The sequence below is a fragment of the Mastigoproctus giganteus genome, chromosome 12 (assembly GCF_048544385.1).
Source record: "Mastigoproctus giganteus isolate SK-2022 chromosome 12, ASM4854438v1, whole genome shotgun sequence".
Lineage (NCBI taxonomy): Eukaryota > Metazoa > Arthropoda > Arachnida > Uropygi > Thelyphonidae > Mastigoproctus > Mastigoproctus giganteus.
The window spans coordinates 29,344,873-29,367,609 of record NC_143586.1 but is presented as its reverse complement, the minus strand read 5'-3'; the positions used below and the strand labels follow the sequence as shown (position 1 = coordinate 29,367,609).

Below are 22,737 nucleotides of genomic sequence, written 5' to 3'. Positions count from 1 at the left end.
AGGGGATCACCTTTTAAAGATCGATTGGCTGCATCCCATCGATCAACGTTTCATTTTAATTAACGATAATTGAATCGTTCTTCAAAAAAAAAAGTTATTTTTTCTGAAATAATTTCAATAGAATGATAGACTGCCTTTCATTAGCCTTTCCAGTTATTAAATAACATCCAAATGTCAAGTACAGTGCCATCTGTCATACGTTTATATTTAAATACGTCATATAATATTTGAATTAATATGCAAATGCGATTGGTTATTGTAATATATTTAAATATACTCTTTTTATAAAATATATGTTTATTCATTTAAACCATAAACCAATTTGGTCTAATTTGCAGTATTAAGAAATAATATTTAGAACTGAAAAAAATATATATACCAATTGTATGTCATCTGCTTTCTAGCGCATGCGCTTTAATGTTTTAACCAAAGCCTACAGTTTAAAGTGTCACGTAGTGGTCACTGGAACTCAACCAACTGTTGCTCACTGGAAGCTGAACACACATATCCCAGCGCACGCGATCCACTGGCGACACAGATCTCGTTCCCCCCAACCCCCACTGTGTGCGAAAAATTTATAAGTTGGATTATTCGCAGCATCGATGTTATGTCGTTAACCAAGCTAAGGCAGCAGGAAAAGAACGGCGCGTCCAACTACAGGGAAAGTAATAAGACCACTACATCGACAACATCTGGATCTTCTACAACGTCACGTCCACTAGTCCCTTCTTCCTCTCGAGATGCACCACAGAAACTGACCCTTAGCAGCGGAGAAGAGTACAATATTCTCTTCAAGGTAAGTTGTTCTTTGAAAGTTTAAACCCACTTAAAGGGAATTTCCAGATATATAATGTGTACGTGTGCCTTGTTAAGACAAAAATAGCAGCCGAATGAAAGATAATAGCAGACGATTGAGTGATGATAATTATTATGATAATGATAAAGCTAAATATAGTTAAAATTATTAATATTTTCTCTCTTTTACATAAATTGGAGTTAGCAGTATATATATATATATTAACCGGTTTCTTTAGGTAAACAAGTTTTTCTATCCAGTTGCGTCTACAATTAATTTACATACAGTAAAATGTAAATTTATAACCATTTTCCAGCCCAAAAAATTTATAATGCATATTACCATTTTCCCGAAAGGGGGCGCGTATAAAAATGACAATTCACTTTGTTAGAGGCTAATTTACAATTTGATTAAATTAGAAAATAATTATAAACAAATTAATTTGCGACTTTCAGGGCCCCATTACAATGTACATACAAAAATAGATATTATAAAATATATTATAAATCAGTTATATATTTATCTGTTTTACGTAATAATCGGATTCAGAAATTTTGCTGAAATCTCGTGCATGAGCTGCATTCATTTATTACAAAATAAAAGTAACGTATTTTCATTAATGTACAAATATTTCATTTTCGAAATTACAAATGTAAATATTTGAAATTCCTTACCATACTTTCTGTCCGAATATAACGGAATTTTCGCCTTGTAAATATTTATAAACTGTTTAAAAATTTCTGTTTAAAAATAACACATCAGAACTATTCCAATACTAAATGTAATAGAGGCGAAATAAGCGACATCCAGTTTTCAATTCTATCTGCATTGTCCGAAAACTAGAAAAATATAATATTAATTTTGTTTGTGGTTAGAATTTTTGAAATAGTAGTAGTAGTAGTAGTGGCATGTGATGCAAGAAAGCAAATGTATGAGCTTATGCAGCATCAGCCAAAAAAAAAAAAAAAAAAAAAATCACACCATTCCCTCCAAATGCCTGTCCAGTTTCTACTTAAATTTATTCAACCTATCAACTTCCACAATGACAGATGGAAGTTTGTTCCAGCAATTAACCAACCGCTGGCTAAAGGCAAATTTCCGCACATCTATTCTACATCTGTCTTTTCTTAATTTGAATTTATGCCCCCTTAGGTTCGTAATCTGAACAAGTGGAAGGATCCTATCAGAATTCAGCTTGCTCAACCCATTCAAGGCCTTATACACCTCAATCAGATCACCGCGCAGGTGCCTAGTCTCCAGCCACTGCAATTTGCAGAACTTAAGCCTCTCTTGGTAAGAGGATCCCTTCATTCCCCTCACCAATCTTGTTGCCCTTCTCTGTACACGCTCAAGTAAATCTACATCCTTCCTAAAATGAGGCCTCCAGACCTGTACACAGTACTCAAGGCGTGGCCTGACCATTGCCTTATACAGAGGGACAATCACCTCCTTTTCCCTGCTAGCAAAATTCCTATATATCATTGACAAAACCCCATGACCTGCCCTGGCAGCCTGTCTGCATTGCTCAGAAAACTTCATATCTGACTGCACAATTACTCCCAGGTCTTTTTCATTTTCTACCACCTTAAGTGTAGTACCACACAGTTGGTACGTTTCTCTGGGGTTACTTCTACCCATATGCAGTACTTTGCATTTGTCAAGGTTACACTTCAGTTGCCACTTCTTAGCCCATCTGCTCAAATTATCTAGATCCTGTTGCAGTAGCACACTGCCATTACTGTCATTAACAACCCTGCCGACCTTTGTATCATCTGCAAACTTCGGCACTAAGCCTGATATACCTTCATCAATATCATTGATAAATATACAAAACAACAGAGGACCCAACACCGAACCCTGTGGGACTCCACCAATAACATTAGTCCAAGAAGAGCAGCACCCATTGATTACCACCCTCTGTCTTCTCGCACTTAACCATCCTTTTATCCATTGTAGCAACTTATCCTTAATACCATTCTGCTCCAATTTGTACAATAGTCTTCCATGCGCAACAGTGTCAAAAGCTTTCCTGAAATCCAAATATATGATATCAAAATTATTTTTTGCATCCAGTTCCTTTGTAACCACATCATAATATCCTATCAAATTTGTCAGACAAGACTTTCCCTTAACAAACCCATGCTGTGTCTGAATTATTGCTGCAGTCTTGTCTAGATGATCCTGCAATGCATCTTTAACCAGTGACTCCATTATTTTACCCGAAACAGAAGTTAAACTAACTGGTCTGTAATTACTTGTGTCACCCTTCGATCCCCTTTGTGAATTGGGGATACATTTTCACATCTCCAGTCCGTGGGAACCTCCCTTGAGTCCAAGGATGCTCTCATAATTATGGCTAACATGACAAATAGAAGATTCTTGTATTTTTAAGAGTTTTATTTATTTATTTTGGTATGGAATAGGAAAATAGCACATTAACATGATTTTTAGTATTTTAAGTTTATTATTATTATTTTTTATTATTAGCGATGATTTCTTACGATATCTCAGGCGAGGGTTGCATGGTTTTTCCTCCCAGAAACTCGGGTTTTTTTGTCCAGCAAACAGAAAATCGACCACAGAACAACGCAATTTATAGACGATATACACGGAGCAATATGGCCTTAGTCGCTGATGCTCCTAAAACCTTAAACAACAACAACAACAACAACAACTTTCGATATGGGCAATTTAATCCCGAATGGCTTCCACAAGTACATACAATGTACTGTGCTCATAAATTGCGTGTGTTTTCTAGTCAGCTTGCTTGTTTTTCTGGATGAAATATCCGAATTTCTGGGGGACCTTTATGTTCACATATCAGCCCGACTAACTCGGTCTGTAAATGTTCCTCACGTCATTGACGGAATTTGAACACGGGCGTTTTCCATCCGGTGTGGGGTGAAAGATGATGAAGTTTATCGTGACAGTAAAAGTCACGTTGGTGAGAGATGATTTAAGGAATCAATATCACCCGTTATTAATTTGTTGAGCCATAAGTCGACGTCTGCTTTCTAAATTAAAGGAATGAGATGATCATATGAGATCATCATATTGGATATGACTAAGTAGACCACCGGATTGATTCGTAAAGCGGACAAAGTTGATGAAATGATTTTCCTGATGCCTTAATATGGGTTTAAGGAGTATCAGCGACCAAGGCCGTATTGCTCCCTATAAGGATTATCTGAGGTCGATTTTCTGTTTCTTGGACGAAAAACCCGAGTTTCTGGGAGAAACACCACAAGACCCTTGCCTTAGACCGACTAACTTAGCCACATTGTGAAAACGGCCCATTAAAATTCCTCATATCATTGACAGGATGATATGAGGAATCTTGCTTTGGCATTTTAACTAAATGCGTCAGCAACCCGCGCCGATCTTTTTGAAATCGTTGAAGAAGCAGATATTAGTTTCTGAGGTGTGTGTGTGTGTGTGTGTGTGTGTGATAGAATCTGCTACCATTGTGATCAGATTATTTGGAGGAAGGAGAACTTTCTTTTAAGTTATATGCACATATAAGTATTACCCTAGATTTTTTTTATGAAGGGAGAAGACAGATCACTGATGATCACTATTAAGGAATTTCGAATATATAATTAAAAAATAATATGGCAATGGCAAACTAAGTAATCAACGATGAAACTAATGGTAGCAGCAGATTATAGAGTGCTCTCGCGAGTAATAAGTGAATATAATCCGTCCTCTCCACTCCGAGTATAAAAAGCGTAGTTTGAATCATCAATGATGCGAGGAATTTTTATGGGCTTTTTTCCAAACGTGGCTGAGTTAGTCGAATTCAGATGACGCTTCAGTGATTTTATCTCCCAGAAACTCTGGTTTTGTCCATCAAACAGCAAATCACAGAATAAATGCAATTTAAACAGTCTGCGCTGGTAGCACAGTGATATAGTCACCATTCTCCGCACACCGAGTGGAAAAGGCCCGGGTTCGAATCCCATCGACGACGCGAGGAATTTTTGTGGACTTTTATCGCTCTGTGGCTGTTAGTCGGCCTGAGGCGTAGATGGCAAGGTTATTTCCCCCCTGAAAAAAATCTGGGGTTTTTCGTCCAGGGAAATCGACCAGAGAACACACTCAATTTACAGACACAATAAACGTAGGTAAATAAATAATTCTGCAGCCCTTGTCAATCCACTGCAGGATGACAGCCTCCTCAACAAGTCATGTTGAGGGGAAATGGACCATAATATGCCGCTGGTTTCGAGAAGATTGGCAGATCGACCGTATTTAGCCGTCAGGGACTTGAACCCAGGTGTGCTCAAAGAGCGCATGCTACTGCACTCTCGCTCCTGACCGCTCCGCTACAGAGGCCATATACACAGGTTTATTGAATACTAATTACAATGTAATTAGTATTCAATAAACTAATAATATATAATAATGGTAGCTGATAATAGCAACTTTTACTGAGATCGATTAACTTGGCCATGGTGTGAAAAATGCCTCCAAACTTTCCTCCTGTATTGAGGGATTCATTACCCCATTTCCACGTGGTGAGGAAGGTTAGCGATCGTAACTACATGAATCTGCCCCTCAGAAGCACATTTACACATAGGCGCACGATGCTCCCCCCAAATGATCTAAATGTTCCACTCTGCTACCCGCGAGGGCTATGAGTGATAGCCCTGTAATATAGAGATGGCAGACGATAGCTATTCATAACAATGTAATATAATGATAGCAGACGATAGTTATTAATAACAATGTAACATAGCGATAGCAGACGATAAATTAATAGCAGTGTACTGTATTGAAATCAGCAAATAAAGTGATAGCAGACGATAAAGTAATAACGGTGTAATATAGTGATGGCAGACGAGAAATTGATAGTAGGTTGTAATAAAATGATAAGAGCGTTAACGATAGCATACGATTTAAGATAACAATATATTGTTAGTGATAGCAGACGATCGTCATTCATAGGTAGCGCAATATATTTTCTTTGTGATAATGTTAATTAAAAATTGCATTTTAATTGGTGAAAAATTTCACCTTCGAGATATTACAATACTTTTAGAAAAGAATACCACAAAATTAATTATTAAGGTCAAAAGTCGTTTTCCCTACGTTGGTAGCATGATCTCAAAGAAAGAATTCGTTTGTACTTCTCGACACATTTGCTTTGTCCTTATGCGCATGCGTGGTCTGCATTATGGGAAGATAAATAAGGAAGCAAGAGGGTGTGCTGTTCTGCTTTCAGCAGGTGTTTCCAGAATGCCACCGTGCACATGACCTTGTAACCAACACAGACAGTGCTGCCAATCTTGGGGAAAAAAGTGATTGAAGCGGAGAAACTGAAAAGGATATTAAAGTGCAAGTGTAGTTAACTGAGATGTCATTCCAAAACTAATTGTAGAATATTGCCTACTGCAGGCGTGTTGCCACAAGATGTGGCTTACAATGTATAATTCATAGTCATCACGTAATCCATCAGGCTGTCTCTTTTCTAATCATCTTAATGTCTTCTGCTCCATGCTTGCTCACGATTGCATCACTAATCTAGATCACGGGTTGTCGTTTGGAATGAAAATTATGCTGATGGGACAGGCTTAACTGTGCCTTCAGGATGAACTGTCATACACTGCTCTGCCAGTAATATCCGGACACCTTCGTGGCTACAAATAACCTTTATTTACAGGAAAACTAATAGGGTATGGTAAAACCTTTAGCCTCAATAACAGCCACTAGTCTCCATGGAACAATCTCCACCAGTTTTTTGTTTTTTGTAAATCCTCCCATCTTTTCGGCCTTCAAAGCAGAACAGTTTCTCCTCATCGCACCCGATAATCTATTTCATTCCAAATGTTCTTTATTGGATTGAGGTCAGGACTCTGAGCTGCCCAGTCCAGCTTTTCAGCGCGTCTTCAAATCAGTTTGGTCCCAGACCAAACCACGAAAACAGCCCTAGGCCATCACGCAGCCTCCACCAAACTTCATTATCAGGCCGATATAGTCCAGGATAGCTTTTTCCGGGCATCTGCTACACCCAGGTTGCTATTTGGTTTTTTTTTTTAAGAGCATTAGCAACTAAGGACACCCAGGTACGACCATCACACTGGCAGATCATGTACCGTGATTAATAACTCCAGAGCACATATTTCCATGGGTCTACAGTCCAGAAAGACCTTGTTGTAGGGTTTAGGAGCATCAGCGACAGCGAGTAAGGCCATATTGCTCCCTGTATATTATCTATAAATTGCGTGTGTTCTGAGATCAATTTTCGGCTTGCTGGACGACAAACCTGAGTTTACAGGAGAAAAAGCCATGCTGCCCTTGCCTGAGACCGACTAACCCAGCCACGGTGTGAAAAAGGCTCATAAAAATTCCTTCCATTATCGAGAGGTATTTTGAGAATTGAATTAAAATTTCAGTTGCGTAAGTGTATGTATAATGTATTGTTATTATCCAGGATTAATTTGGCATACCCATAACAGACAAACCGCTCTTTAGAATGCAGAATTTACAATACATAAGTGGCATTGGAACACAGTTCCAAATCCAACAAAACTTGTTAAAGTGATAAAAAGTGATTTCTCTGCATGGCACCGAGCTATTTGGTAAAAATGTGATTTCTAGGGGTAACGCAGAAATTGAGATTCTCTCCAGATAAAAATTTTTGGCTTTAATAACATTACAGAGAAGTAAAAATATATATTTAATGATGTATAAAAATATATTTTATGCCGTTCTTATTTATTACATAAATAGAGTTAATAAAAGTAGTAAAATATAAACGCTAATAAACATCTCTGTAGCCTATGAAACTTTTTAAAGTCTTTTTTTAAACGGATGCTTCGTATATACCGAACAATACGGTAGTTCGTAAAATAGATATAACATATCCCTGTTATTTTATTCTAGTTCATTTAATATGTGAATAACTAATGAGAGAGAGAGAGAGAGAGAGAGAGAGAGAGAGAGAGAGAGAGAGAGAGAGAGAGAGAGAGAATTATTTATTCAATTTCCGATCATGTCTGTCCACTTATTTCATTCTGAATCTTCCCACAGGTGATGTTGATTGGTGACTCTGGTGTTGGCAAGACTTGTCTGTTAATGCGATTTCGGGATGGCGCCTTTCTCTGTGGAGCCTTCATATCAACTGTAGGCATCGATTTCAGGGTGAGAAGATGAGAGTGAGCTAATGAAAAACGTTTTTACTGTCACAATATGGTGTGCTCTTTCCAACCATAAGCGACAGCACCATTTACATTCAATTACAGGAGGAGATCACTGCAATTTGCTGTGGTAACATCATTTAAGAGGATGCAAGTATAAAAGAACCGACTCGATAATATTCCTCTGTGATGTAATTTTTCTGTCACCTTTTTAAAATCAAAAACCGCAAAACTTTAAATACGAGGATTTAAAAGAAATTTTTAATAAAATCTTTAATAACCAAAGTTGGACGTGTTGGTCTGGCCCTCATACAACATTCTTCCAGTTCATAACATTTATGATCGATAGGGTTCAAATCCGAATTTTGTAATGACCATTCCAATTCTTGTACATTCATGTCCATGAACCATTGGCGCCGGAAGCATGGCATGGGGCATTATCCTGTTGAAAAATTGGTCTATACCAAAGTACTACCAAATCGTAGAGAGCATGGTACTGTCCAAAATGTTAAGATAGGCATCAGGTCATAAACCGTGGCACAACCACCATTTATTGGAAAACACACTTTGGAAGCAGACATTTTCCACACACCCTCCACCCTCAGACTCACACGTCTGAATTATAACGGACTGTAGCTGGATTCGTGACTCTGTAGAACCGATTTCCATTTCTCTGTGGATCAATTATGGCGTTCGTTGCGCCATGTAACGTGGGATCGGTGATTGCAGTTTGTGGTATTTGGCTTATGCGCCGCCGCTTTCCCATGAAAAGCACAGCTGAGGAGTTCCTTACTTTATGTGTTCGTACAGACTCTATTTTGTTGATCCCCTTAAACTCCTTCATGAGCCAAAATATCACGGACATCTACTTAATAGCGTATTGGACCGCCTCTCGCCATGATAATCGTTTGAACCCAGCGTGGCATCGATTTCACGAGACCGCAGAAATTGTCCTCAGGTATTCTGGACCAGCTGGACAGAAGGAGATCCCAGAGTTCAGCAACGAAGCGAGGCACTGGCGTGGACTGGTGTGTTCCACCGCATCCCACAAATGTTCCAAGAGATTGATGTTGAGGAGGGGGATTTGGCGTCCAAGGGACACACGAAATGCTTGGACATGTTCTTTAAACCGTTCCTGCACAATGCGGTCCTTGTGAAAAGGGACGCTGTTTTGTTGAAAGAGTCCAGTGTCATCTGTATACACGACCCTGTAAGGCAAAACTTGATCAGAAACAATGCCGAGGTAGGATCTGGTGGTCAGAGTGTGTTCAACCGGGGTGAGGAGACCCAGTGATGTCCATGAAAACATTCCCAAAACCATGATACGCATCGCCACTGGCCTGTACGCGTCCGTCAATTGGCATGATGGAGCTGGGCTCGTGATGATTCATCATACCAAGCAATTCTTTTAATTCACCCAGTGTCCAAGAACGGTGCTCGAATGACCACTGCAAGTGGAGGTATTGATGATGATCGATCGATATGGGCACAGGAACAGGTCGCCTACTCCTTAGGGCTATCTGCAAAATCATCTGCTGGATGGTGTGCTCGGAAACGTTTCTCTGTGCACTCTAGTTGTGGACTGCCATTAATTGAGGGATCCTGATCCGCCTGTTGTCCTGGACAGCACTTACTAACCGCCGTTCACCTGGACTGTCAACCACTGGTGAGATCCTTATCCCAGCACATTGGGTTGTATGCCTCTCTCTCTTCGTACGATTTCCGCCACACTTACCGGCGGCCCTGGAACAGTGGACACTGTCTGTGTTTGTTGAATTACTGGTATCCTCCTCCTTCCTAGTCCCTCAACTCATTCCCGTTAAAATTACATCAGGAATTTTAACTTTCCCTTTCCTCACTGCTCAGACTTCGTACTAACGAACTGACGTAGCCAGGTGGGAAGGAGGAGCAGCAGCAGTGTGTAGCACATGCTTCCTGATTAGACCGGGGTTCGAGCCCGTCACCACCGAATACGGAGGATGCGGAAAGGTCAGGGAATGACCACCGCATATCCCCAGAGCAATATGGCATTAGTTGCTAATGCTCCTAAAAACCAAACAACAACAACAAACGAACTGACAGACACCACCCGTGCCGTTACTGTATATGCTGTGCTGGTTGGTGACGTCACGCTAGTGCTCGGGGGTGCCAAAATATTACGATCACATCTTCAAGAGGAGACGTCTCCAAAATATTACGATCACATCTCCAAGAGGAGATGTGATCGTAATATTTTGGCACATCAGTATATGTACTAATACAGGGCGCCTCCGTAGCCAGGTGGGAAGGAGCAGCAGTGCGTAGCACACGCTTCTTGATTAGACCGGGGTTCGAGCCCGTCACCACCAAATACGGAGGATGCGGAAAGGTCATTCAGGGAATAACCACCGCATATCCCGGAGCAATATGGCCTTAGTTGCTAATGCTCCTAAAAACCAAATAACAAACAAAAAAAAAAAAAAATATATGTACTAATATACACTGAGTGATCACTGAATTATGACCAACCCTATGAAAACTGAATGCAACCCGTTGACCACGTGAGGTACAAGAGTGCGGAGTTAGTCGACCTGCGTAGCATAGATAAGGTGTTAGTGGTTCAGTAGGTATTAAAATTCCGAGCGTGACGGGTAAAAGGAAGGATTTATCGGACTTTGATAAAGGACAGATTGTGGGTACTCGACGAGCTGGTGCCTCGATTTCCCAAACGGCTGAACTGGTGGGGTGTTCGAGAGCCGCCTTTGTTAAAGTGTACCAGGACTGCCGTCAAAATGGTCAAAATGGTTGATGTTAGAGATGAGCGCCGGGTACGACGACGACTGGTACAGGCGAACAGGTGCAGCAATGTTGAAGAGTTGACTACTCAATATAACGTGGGATAACCTGGAACAGTATGTGGCAATACCATGCGTCGCACACTCACACGTATGGGCTGTACCAGCAGACGATCCCTATGGTATCCTCTCTTAACTAAGGTTCATCGGCGTAAAAGACTCGCCTGCTGCAAAGAGCATGCAAGTTGGACGTTAGAAGGCTGGAAGAAGGTGTGCTGGTCGGATGAGTCACGTTATTTACTCCACACCGTGGATGGTCGTGAACGGATTTGGCGTCAACAACATGAGGCTCCTGATCCATCATGCTTGGTATCAAAAGTGCAGGCCGGTGGAGGCCGTTGTATGGTGTGGGGCATGTTTCACTGGCAGGAACTTTGACCTCTGGTGCATGTGGAACAACGTATCAAATTTGTAAAATAAAATGGATTTTATTTTACGAATTTGTCTCCAAATTATTTTTAAAACAAATTGGCTGTTTTTTATTTTTATTTTTGTTGTTGTTTTTGACATAAGGGCTTCTAGGGCGATTTGTGCCTAAAAGATCGGCTTCAACTTCAAAGCAATGGAATGATGGGAAAGTGAATTCCCCTCAGTTACATCACTCAATGCGCCTTGTGTACTGGTCAGAGTCACCTGTTTATCCAGGAAGGTCCAGTGGACTATGAAACCAGGGATGTCCGCATACTTCTTTGGAGGATAGTATAGTATAGTATAAACTTGGTTATATGAGAATCACTTGGCGCATGGGCACTTTGGTCTTGAAGAACCTTTCATACCGTTAGTCCACTGGATATGATTTTTATCATACATTACTTTGTGCATGTTAGTACAAGGATTAATTTGCATATTTTGTTGGCTCATTAACCTAGATTTCAGAATTCCTGAATTAAGTTCAGATATTTGGAGAGAAACATCTCAATGAAAGAATGCATGTAAGAAAAGAATAATCTTTGGAACAGTGCCAAAAATGACTGCTCCGTTTCCATGGTGATGCATTTCATTATATTGCCAAATAACTGGTGATCTAAAATTTGGCAGCTGTCCTGTATAAACTCAAGTAACGAGGTCATAATGTATCACTATATCCCAGGCGGCTCAAGGATATATTTTGCCCCTAGACCACAATGACTGATGGTCCCCCTCCAGCTGATTCGAAGATTTTCATTTTTTAGAATGATTAATTTTGCCAATTGGCATCCCTAGACCAGTGTCTATTCGGCCTTACCCTAAAGCCGGCCCTAGCTATATCTCTCTGTAAACTGCAAGCAGTTTACAGATAGTTGGAGTTTCATCAGGAAGTTGCAGACCTTCTGATGAACCTCCAAAGATGGCCAAAATGTGTTAAGAGTGGGAGATGACTTTAAATGAAACGAATATTATTTGAACACGTAAAAATACAATTTATGTGCGTATTCAGCTCTTACAGATAGTGCAGAAATGGGGGGTGGGGATTACTGGGGCAAGTAAAATAAAATGGGGAAAATGATTACTGGATGAAATAATGAATGATTATTGGCTGAAATAAATGATACACAGCCATGTAAATCCAGATTGGGGTATAGTTAAGGTTGGTCTACGATTTGTGCGCTGTTTGTTTACACATGAATATCTAAATACACTCACTGGTCAAAATCGTAGCTGGAAGTTGAAGGAAGAGGGTTCTTTGCTGAGTAACTCTCTCTTCAGCATATACCATATAATTCCAATAGGATTCAGATCAGATGAATCTGGGGGCCAGGGAAGATAGTGGAAATCCTTGTCCTTGTTCAAAATCATTCTTGCACGATCCGCTGCTGCATAGCCCATAAAGTGGCCATCACCTTTGCGATGCGGCAAGTCCGATACAAAATTTAAGTACTCCATGGATGACATTCGTCCTTCCACCAGTATCAACGGACCCAGTCCGTACCAACAAAACATTCACCATACCATGATACCACCTTCTTGCTTGGGTTGTCTCAACAAGCCAAGCAGGGTCCATCGCTTCGTGAAGTTCTCGCCACACTCTCTGCCTACCATCAGTGCAAAACAAAGAGTATCGTTAGTCGTCTGACCAAACGACTTCGTTCCAGTGTCCAATGACTGCAGGCGGATTTTTCTTTTTCTCTGAAACAAGTAGCTTCCAAAGAAACAGGCGACTGCCAATAACCAATTTCTTCAATTCCCTGAGCATGGTATTGGTTGAAATAGGGCAGTTCTGGGCGTGGTTTGAATTTAGATGTTATTTTCTGCACACTGGATGTCCATTTTTCGTAAATTCCTCCTTAGAGTACGAAGTCTTCGCTCTTGAGGTATTGTTTTCTGCCACATTTACGCCTTTGAGATGTGGAAAGAACCACTTGCTTTCCACTCATTAAAAACCTCTGAGATGGATGCTTTTGCGAAACCAATTGTCTTTCGTTTCTTGTTCTGTTCTTAATTCCGGATCACAGCTGGTTTTCGATTCCATTCGTAATTTTAACCTTGAACGAAAAACACAAGTTTCCGGGAGAAAAAGCCATGCTACCCTTGCCTAAGACTAATTAACTCACTCAGCCACGTTGGGAAAAAAACCAGAAAAATTCTTAAAGTCGATGACTTGCGGAATTACCATCTTATTATCCTCAAATTATCTTCTTATAAATAAAATGTTTTAAGCGCGTTTGATTTTTTGGAACAGATGGATTTTACTAACAACCAATGACATGTCATTTCGCGTTTTTAATACAATGCGCAGACTCAGATAACACCAAGTAAACTGCCATAATTTTAAAATAATTTTCTTCTTTTGTTTTTTTTAATATGAGGTGCGGAGCAATATTATTTTAAAACTACTATTTCTCCTATTGTAATTATCCTTGACATAAAAAAATGCAAATCTGGTATTTTGGGAGTAGGAGATTGCTTTATATCGCTTACTTTTTTTACTATGTATATATATATTTTTTAAATAAAAAGTTATTGAGAATATACAATGTGTCATTATTTTCTGCCTAGCCCTGTACATTTGTTACCTCACTTATAGCCTCTGCAGTTCCAGTCAGGTCTCCCCCATTTAAGTTTACATAATCATGATGTACACTGCACGACAAAATTAACAGAACACGTAGATAAGGATGTAACTCGTGCAGCTTGCAATGAAGCGGGATAAAAATTGGGTACAGGTCTGTTCTCTGATGAGTCCCGTTTTAGCCTACAAACAGATTCTAAACGTTTCATTTGGAGACAACCAGGAGTGCGGTATCATCCCTCGACCATCAGAGAAAGGGACATTTACGGTGGAGGTGGTGTTCTATTCATGTTTTTGAAAGGGGAACTGTAATTGCGCAGAAGTACAGAGACTGATCCTCGAACCATATGTGCTAATTTTTAGACCTCAAAGACGCAGGAATACGGATCAATGCAACTTAGAACTTCTAAAAATATGTGCCCAGACCACAGACCCATCTGCGAGTTGGGTTAGTCTTCCTAGAACTATGTAAAGCATCTAGTTCCAAAAAGCCATGTCCATCTCGGTGTAGACTCAATAAAGAGTAAAAGGCAGAATTTCAGTTGGGATTAGCACACTATGCCGATTGAAGACACATCGCATTCAAAATATCGTGTATACAGAAACTGGTAACACCGATGTACAGCCAGCTTGGAAAACTGTAGGGCCGTATATATTGGACACATGAGGAGTGTCACTCTGAAAAATATTTTAATATTAAAGTTTCGTCAGAATTAAGAAATTCAAATACAATTTTAGTACGTTCAGAACCTTTGTAAGTTCGGGCTTGTAATTGCACTGCCATCAAGGCGTTCCTACTTGGATGAAATCTGTTGGGTTATTGTGGTTGTAGTAGGGTTTTAAGAGCATCAAGGACTAAGGCCATATTGCTCGGCGTTTATTGTGTGTTCTGAGGTCAATTTTCTGTTTGCTGGACGAAAAACCCGAGTTTCCGGGAGAAAAAACCATTCTACCCTCACCCGAGATCGATTAACTCAGCCACGTTGTAAAAAAATGCTATAAAAATTCCTGCCATCCTAGGAGGAAATAAATTAGATAAATCAGCCTCTTATGATTTTGAAGTCCTCTATCGATTTTACTGTTAATCTCGCTTGCTACCAGAGGGCATCTCAGTGTTTACTTGCGAGACTTGAGGATAAAAAGGTTGCTGTAAGGTTGTTCGGTGTAGGTGTTTATTAAAATATACAAGAAATCTATTTATACCTGAAATGTCTACCTACCCCTGCACAGAACTGAACGAATACTAATGCGTGTAGGAAGCAATTTAATTAATACTTTGTGTTTGCATTAATGAACTGTCATTTTAACTCCAAACACATCTTGATATATAGGGGTGGACAAAATAATGGAAACGCTTAATAAGTAATGGTTTTTGTAATGGCTGAATGACGTATTTATGAATATGCAGCGGTTTTTTTTTCTAAGCATTTTAAAACAAAATCTGATAGGATGAATTATGGCTGAAAATCGAAGCTGACTGTAAAAGACCATCAGACAGTGAAAAAGGATTGTAGCCTGAAAACGTAAAACTCCTGCCTCAGAAATAACTGAAGAACTTAATGTGAGTCTCAGCAATCCTGAAATTTATTTCTAGAAAAACAGTTCGAGAACTTCATGAAGCTGAAATTTATGGCAGAGCCGCTATTGCCAAGCCACTCGTTACTGATGGTAATACTAAAGAGAAGATTCAATGGTGTAAGAAGCACAAAAACTGGACACGATAATTGGAAACGTCATAATTTCAGAAGAATCATCATTCATACATTTTCCATCAGCAGGGAGAGTTTTCGTTTGGCGAATTCCAAAGTAAGAGCATCATCCTGACTGTCTTGTGCCAACCGTGGTAATCAATGGACACTGCTCATTGTGGTAATCATTGGACACTGCTCATCGTGGACTAATGTTATTAGTGGATCCCTCAGGGCTCAGTGTTGGGTCCATTATTGTTTTCTGTATTTATAAATGATATTGATGATGGTATATCAAGCTTAATGTCCAAGTTTGCAGATGATACAAAGGTTGGCAGGGTTGTCAAGGACACTACTGACACTATGCTGCTGCAACAGGATCTGGAAAGGTTGAGCAGATGGGCTGAGAGGTGGCAAATGAAGTTTAACATTGACAAATGTAAAGTACTACACATGGGAAAAAGCAACCCCAGAGCAACGTATCAACTCTGTGGTACTACACTGACAGTGGTAGAGAATGAAAGCGACTTGGGGGTGATTGTGCAGGCAGATATGAAGTTCTCTGAGCAGTGCAGACGGGCTGCAAGAGTAGCTCATGGAGTATTGTCAATGATATACAGGAATTTTTCCAGCAGGGATAAGGAGGTGATTATTCCATTGTATAAGGCAATGGTCAGGCCACACCTAGAGTACTGTATACAGGTCTGGAGGCCTCATTTCAAGAAGGATGTAGAGCTGCTGGAACGAGTACAGAGAAGGGCAACAAGATTAGTGAATGGAACAAAGGGGTGCTCTTACGAAGAAAGGCTTAAGTTTTGCAAATTACAGTGTCTGGAGACTAGGCACCAGCGAGGTGATCTGATAGAGGTGTATAAAGCCTTGAATGGTTTGAGCATGCTCAATGCTGATGGGATTCTTCCTCTAGCTCAGAAAAATCACCTGAGAGGGCATAAATTCAAATTGAGGAAAGACAGATGTAGGATAGACGTGCGGAAATTTGCCTTTAGCCAGCGGGTGGTTGGTTGGTGGAACAGACTGCCATCCCTTGTGGTGGAGGTTGATAGCCTAAATAAGTTTAAGGCTCAGCTGGACAGGTATTTTGAACGAACAGAGGGGTGAAGTGGAAGTGGGTTTTTTTTTTTTTTTTTTTTTGGCTGATGCTGCATAAGCTTGCTTTCTTGCATCAAATGCCTCTACTAATGCTAATGCTAATGCTAATGCTAAATGTTGTATAACAAGAATAAAAATGTTGTATAACCGTCAAATATGGAGGAGAATCAACGATGGTTTGGGCGGAAATATCTTGGTATTCTTTAGGTCCTATCATTACTCTGAACAGGCGAATGACTGCCGCTGATTACCTTGATATTCTGAATGGTCAGGTTCATCTCATAGTACAAACAGTGTTTTCCAAAAGCGACTCCATGCTTCATGGTCCAACTTTAGTTTGAGGAGCGTGAAAATGAGGCTTAGCATCTCAATCATCAGCCGTTATTGAGCCTGTGTGGGCATATTTGGAGAGGAGAGTGAGAAGCAGATTTCCTCCACCTTGGTTACTGAAAGAGCTTGAAACATTTCTCAATGAACAATGGTCCAATATTCCTCTTAACACAATTCAAGATTTATTTGAATCTATTCCACATAGAATATAAGCTTTTTTAAAAACAAAGGGTGGCTCAACGCTATATTAGTGTATACCTGTAACTATTATCACAACTGCTCCCATTATTTTGTCCTATCCTATACTGATTTGTGTACACTAAAGTACCATATTATTAGAAACATATGGAAAAGTTTATCATTTATAAAATTATGTAACTGTATAATTAACATCAGGTATGTGTCTGTCTCTCTTTATAGGAGTATATTAACGTACTATTTTTTTGTTTGTTTGTTTGTTTGTTTCAGAACAAAGTAGTAACCGTAGATGATACTAAAGTGAAACTACAGGTATGTTATTTTTATATGAATAATTCTTGTTATGATTGTTATCCCTTCTTTTAAAAAGGTGGCGATTCAAATCAAAAAACAAGTTTCGTCCCTGACTTTTCAGCGATTAACCTATATGGTGCAAGGAAGCCTCCGGCTTCCTTGCACCATATAGGTTAATCGCTGTGGTGTAGACTTTTGCTACACCACACCGATTTGGCTGGTGTAGACTTTTGCTACACCAGCCAAAAGGGGGGAAAAAAGTAGATAATAAAATGCAATTTATGCACTTCCCTCCTCATGTAGGTAACTATCCAGTTGATCTTTAAATTTATTCAAACTGTCAGCCTCAACTACCTGTGAAGGCAACCAGTTCCAGCAATCAACAACTCTCTGGCTAAAGGAAAACTTCCTACAATCTACCTCTTTCCCCTGTAATTTGAATTTAAGCCCCCAAGTTCTGGAATTCTCTATAACAGTGAAAATTCCTCCTTCATTCATTTTACTAACCCCTTTCAGAGCCTTATAAACCTCAATCAAGTACCCTCTAAGGTGCGTGGTTGTAAAGCTATGCAGCCCACATATACGGAGTCTTTCCTCATATGGTCGCCCTTTCGAGTTGCCTGTCTTTGGACCCTTTCAAGAAGCTCAATGTCTTTTTTCAGATGAGGTCTCCGCACTTGAGCACAGTATTCCAAATGTGGCTTTACAATAGCCTTATACAGTGGGACTATGACCTCCATATTTCTACAGGATAATGTTTGATAAACGATCGACAGGACACCATAGGCTTTCCTGGTTGCCTGGTTTACACTACTGAGAAATTTTCATATCTGCCCATATTTTAAATCCCATCTCTTTCTTCCTCTACTGTTTTTAATTGAACCCCACAAAGTGTATAATTTATTTTGGGGTTGCTATTTCCCAAGTGTAAGACTTAGTATTAAAACACAGCTGCCACTTTACTGACCATTCTTGCAGCCTGTTCAATTCATCCTGAAGGAGTGTTGCTTAGTACTGAACATTAACTACTCTACCAATCTTTATGTCGTCTGCAAATTTTGACATCAAGCCTTCTATTTTTTGTCGATGTCATTTATGAAAATCGGAAACAATAGTGGTCCAAAAACCGATCCTTGGGGGACCCCACTTCCTTTACACTAATCTGAAGATTATCCATTAATCACAAGCCTCTGCCTTCTGCCTGGCAGCCACCGAGAAATCCATCTTTTCATTTTCAGTAGGAGAGAACTACTTTTCAAATTCTGAAAAGAATAAAATGTCTCTTTGCATTCCGACTTCTCCTCCTTCACACTGTCGTGTTGGGTGGCGTTGGAGTCATGGCTGGCAGGATATTTTGCAAGGTGGTGCATAGTGTGCATAGTATTAGGGTCAGGCGCCACCTGTGGTTTCCCACATCTGCGCCATATGTACGCTGTGATGAAATACAGCACTAGTGTAAATGCTAGAAAAGTGTTGTGTGTTGTATATGACATATTGCGTTAAGTTCTGTTGTGTCCTGGTATTTGGCCGCAGGGCCCCTGTTGGAACTCTGCGTTGCCCGCACATACCACTAGGACAGAGGTTCCCAAACCTTCTCGGTTCACGGCGCCCTAGTGTCCCAGTAATTTTTTCCGGGCACTCCTAGGCCAAAAGAAATACCTAACACAGTGGTTTTCGATCTTTTAATATATACCTATATAAAAATTTTATTCTTTAAATAGAGGTACTAAAATAAAGATCAAATTACAGATCAACACAAACCAAAATTACACGGTACCCCAAGAATGTTGTTGCGGCACACTAGTGTGCCGCGGTACCCCAGTTGAAAACCACTGCACTAGGAGGTAGCTAGGCTCAGTCCATCTGTCCTGCCAAATCTGAAGTAGTGGGATGGCAATTTGTTTCTTTTCCTGCCTGATTTCATTCAGGTTATTGATGGAGTGTCCAAGGATAATTGCTAGTATGCCCCTGGATAGATATTGGAGGCCCCTTCGAATAACCTTCAGGTCGAGCGGATGGACCCGCAAGAACCTGAAGGGCTGGGGTTGCTAACTGTGCAGCATGCCCTTGTAATAGTATGAAGGATGGTGCACTGAATGGTTCCCAGTTTACGTTTGTTGTTGTAAAGAGTTGCCCTGAGAAACCAGACCCCAGATCCGTACGTTATGAAGGGAAGGAAGATTGATTTGTACAGAACCTTAAGGGTGCGTCGATACAATCCCCAATCACGACGACTCACCCGTGCAATGAGAGCAGTGTAGTTTCTCACTTTCGGGTGGAGGTGTGAAAGATGCGGAGAGAAAGTGAGCTTAGGGTCAAGTACTATTCCCAATAGTTTCAACGTGGAAACTAGCTTGATGGTTTGGCCTTGAAGTTTGATAGTGGGGTTTCTAGTAGGCTGAAGTGATCCCTTCAGGAGAATGGATTGTGTCTTTTGGGGTGAGAGTCTTAGCTTGTGTAGGGCTACCCAGTTCTGAAGGATTTTCAAGGTGGTGCATGCGGGAATAAATTTTTTGTTCACAGAATTTTCGAATACATGCAATAAAGGACATGTATTTTGAAAGAATGAATTTGTATTGTTTTAATGTTTCAATAAATTAATGAAAATATTAAAAATTGCGTATTACTTCGAAATCCAAAGGTGGTGCACTTGCACCATGCTGCCAGCGTCCATGGTGTGAGTGGCCACCAGCTTTAAGAAAAATACAAAGAAATTTTGCATTCTTTTTCTTAAAGAGGGCCCCAGAAATTGTATAAGTTTTAGGCCCCACAAAACCTCCAACCCCCCTATGAAAAATGCTGCTGCTTTCTGCCATTGAACGTTCTGTATCTCCAATTTTCTTGAATGGCAATACTCTCTGGTGAGCTATAGTGGGGCCCCATACCCAGCATTTTAATGACGCAATCGATCAGTTATATATTTTAAAATTGCTTCATTTTTGATTTAATTGCAGTCCGACCTCTGTTTAACGAACTTCTTTATAGCGAATTTTTTTGATTCCGCTTTGGTAATTACATTTAAAATAGTTTCCGTTGAACGAAGAAAATTTCCATGTAACGAACGGGTTAGGAGAGACAATTGTGTATGAATTGTTCTCACCTCTGGCCTTTAGGCAATTTAGGTAATTAGAAAGCGCGAATTAAGGGTGGAAGGGATTACCGTTTCACAATGTTAGTGGTATTCGTAAACCTATGCAGTCACATACCGAGAAGTCGCACTAGCCAATATGCTTTCCATAGTCAATCAGAGGATTCAGAAGATTCTCGACACGGATTATAGCCTCTGGTCAACCTGTGTTGTGGTTCCTCTTTACTCCGACAAAGGGACATATGTTTTTCGGAGAAGTGAGTGATCCTTGCCTTCCAGTAAATTTCTCCTGTCTATGTTTACATGGTCACAGTAGCTGAATATCCCTGTGATTCCGACATTTTGCACCGTATTCAAAGAACTAGTGGCAGTAGCAAAGTAGAGGGGAAGGGGATTGAGGCAACTAAGATATTATATAAACTTTACGAAGATGAAATGTTCGCAGATTTTGAAACTTTGTCGAGCCTTTCCTTGTGTAGAAAATGTTTTAAAATATTAGCATTAGCATTAGTAAAGGCACATGATGCAAGAAAGCAGCTTATGCAGCATCAGCTAAAAAAAAAAAAAAAAAAAAACTCTCCCATTTATGCCCTCTCAGGTGATTATTCTGAGCAAGAGGAAGAATCCCATCAGCACTGATTATGCTCAAACCATTCAAGGCTTTATACACCTCTATCAGATCGCCTCGCTGCTGCCTAGTCTCCAGACACTGTAATTCGCAAAACTTAAGCCTTTCTTCGTAAGAGCACCCCTTTGTCCCATTCACTAATCTTGTTGCCCTTCTCTGTACTCGTTCCAGCAGCTCTACATCCTTCTTGAAATGAGGCCTCCAGGCCTGTATACAGTACTCTAGGTGTGGCCTGACCATTGCCTTATACAAGCGGATAATCACTTCCTTATCCCTGCTAGAAAAATTGCTGTATATCATTGACAAGACACCATGAGCTACTCTTGCAGACAGTCCGCACTGCTCAGAAAACTTCATATCTGCCTGCACAACCACCCCCAAGTCCCTTTCATTCTCTACCACTGTCAGTGTAGTACCACAGAGTTGATACGTTACTCTGGGGTTACTGCTTCCCATATGTAGTACAGTACTTTACATTTGTCAATGTTAAACTTCATTTGCCTCCTTCTCAGCCTATCTCAACTTTCCTCCTTCTCAACTTTTTTAGATCCTGTTGGACCTCGCTACTCGATATTCTGATTAGAATATCGAGGCTGCAAGCGATATCCAGCGGAGTGAAAGAGGAGGTCACACGAGGAACTTTAATGGGCTTTTTTTTCATTTCGTGGCTGAGTTAGTCGGTCTCGTGGGTAGATAGCAAGGTTCCCCCCCCCAGACTCCTCATGTGTGAATGTAGATGTAAAATACTCATTTAGTTTGTTAGCCAACTGAGCTGGATCATCAATATAATGGCATACAGGCAATAATTAAAAAAAAAAAGTGTATCACCAATCTACCGAAAAAAAAAAAAAAAAAAAACCAGCGCGAATTAAGGATGATTGCTAAAGAGCTTGATGTTAAACTTCATTTGCCTCCTTCTCAGCCTATCTGCTCAACTTTTCTAGATCCTGTTGCAGCAGCGTACTGTCATTAGTATCCTTAATAACCGTGCCAACCTTCGTATCGTCTGCAAACTTGGACATTAAGCCTGATATACATCATCAATATCATTTATAAATACAGAAAACAACAATAGATTCAACACTGAACCCTGAGGGACTCCACTAATAACATTAGTCCACGATGAGCAGTGACCATTGATTACCGCCCTCTGTCTTCTCCCACTCAACCATCCCTTTATCCATAGCAGCAATTTGCCTCCAATGCCTCACTGCTTCAATTTGTGCAGCAGTTTTCCATGTGCAACAGTATCAAAAGCCTTTCTAAGATCCAAGTATATAATATCAAAGTTATTCCCTGCATCCAGTTCCTTTGTGACCACATCTTAGTATCCAATCAAATTGGTCAGACGAGACTTTACCTTTATAAAACCATGCTGTGTCCGAACTATAACCGAAGTCTTGTCTAGATGATCCTGCAGTGCTTCTTTAACCAGTGCCTCTATTAATTTTCCTGGAACAGAAGTTAAACTAACAGGTCTAAAATTACTTGTGTCGCTCTTTGTGAATTGGGGTCGCATTTGCACATCTCCAGTCCATGGGTACCTCCCCTGAGTCCAGAGAATCTTTCATAATTATGGCTAAGTGTTTGCTTGCTTCCTTTGTTGCCTCCTTTTATATAACTGGATAGATCCCATCCACCCC

At 40.2% G+C, this 22,737-nt stretch overlaps 1 protein-coding gene across 1 annotated transcript in view; it reads left to right on the top strand.

Annotated features, from left to right (window-relative positions):
* Positions 1-22,737, top strand: part of LOC150076832 (ras-related protein Rab-37-like) — a 68,485-nt gene that overhangs the window by 15,126 nt on the left and 30,622 nt on the right. Inside the window, exon 3 of the mRNA XM_090386777.1 lies at positions 17,355-17,396. Within this exon, the coding sequence (XP_090242903.1) occupies positions 17,355-17,396 (42 nt within the window). The remainder of the gene's footprint in view (positions 1-17,354; positions 17,397-22,737) is intronic.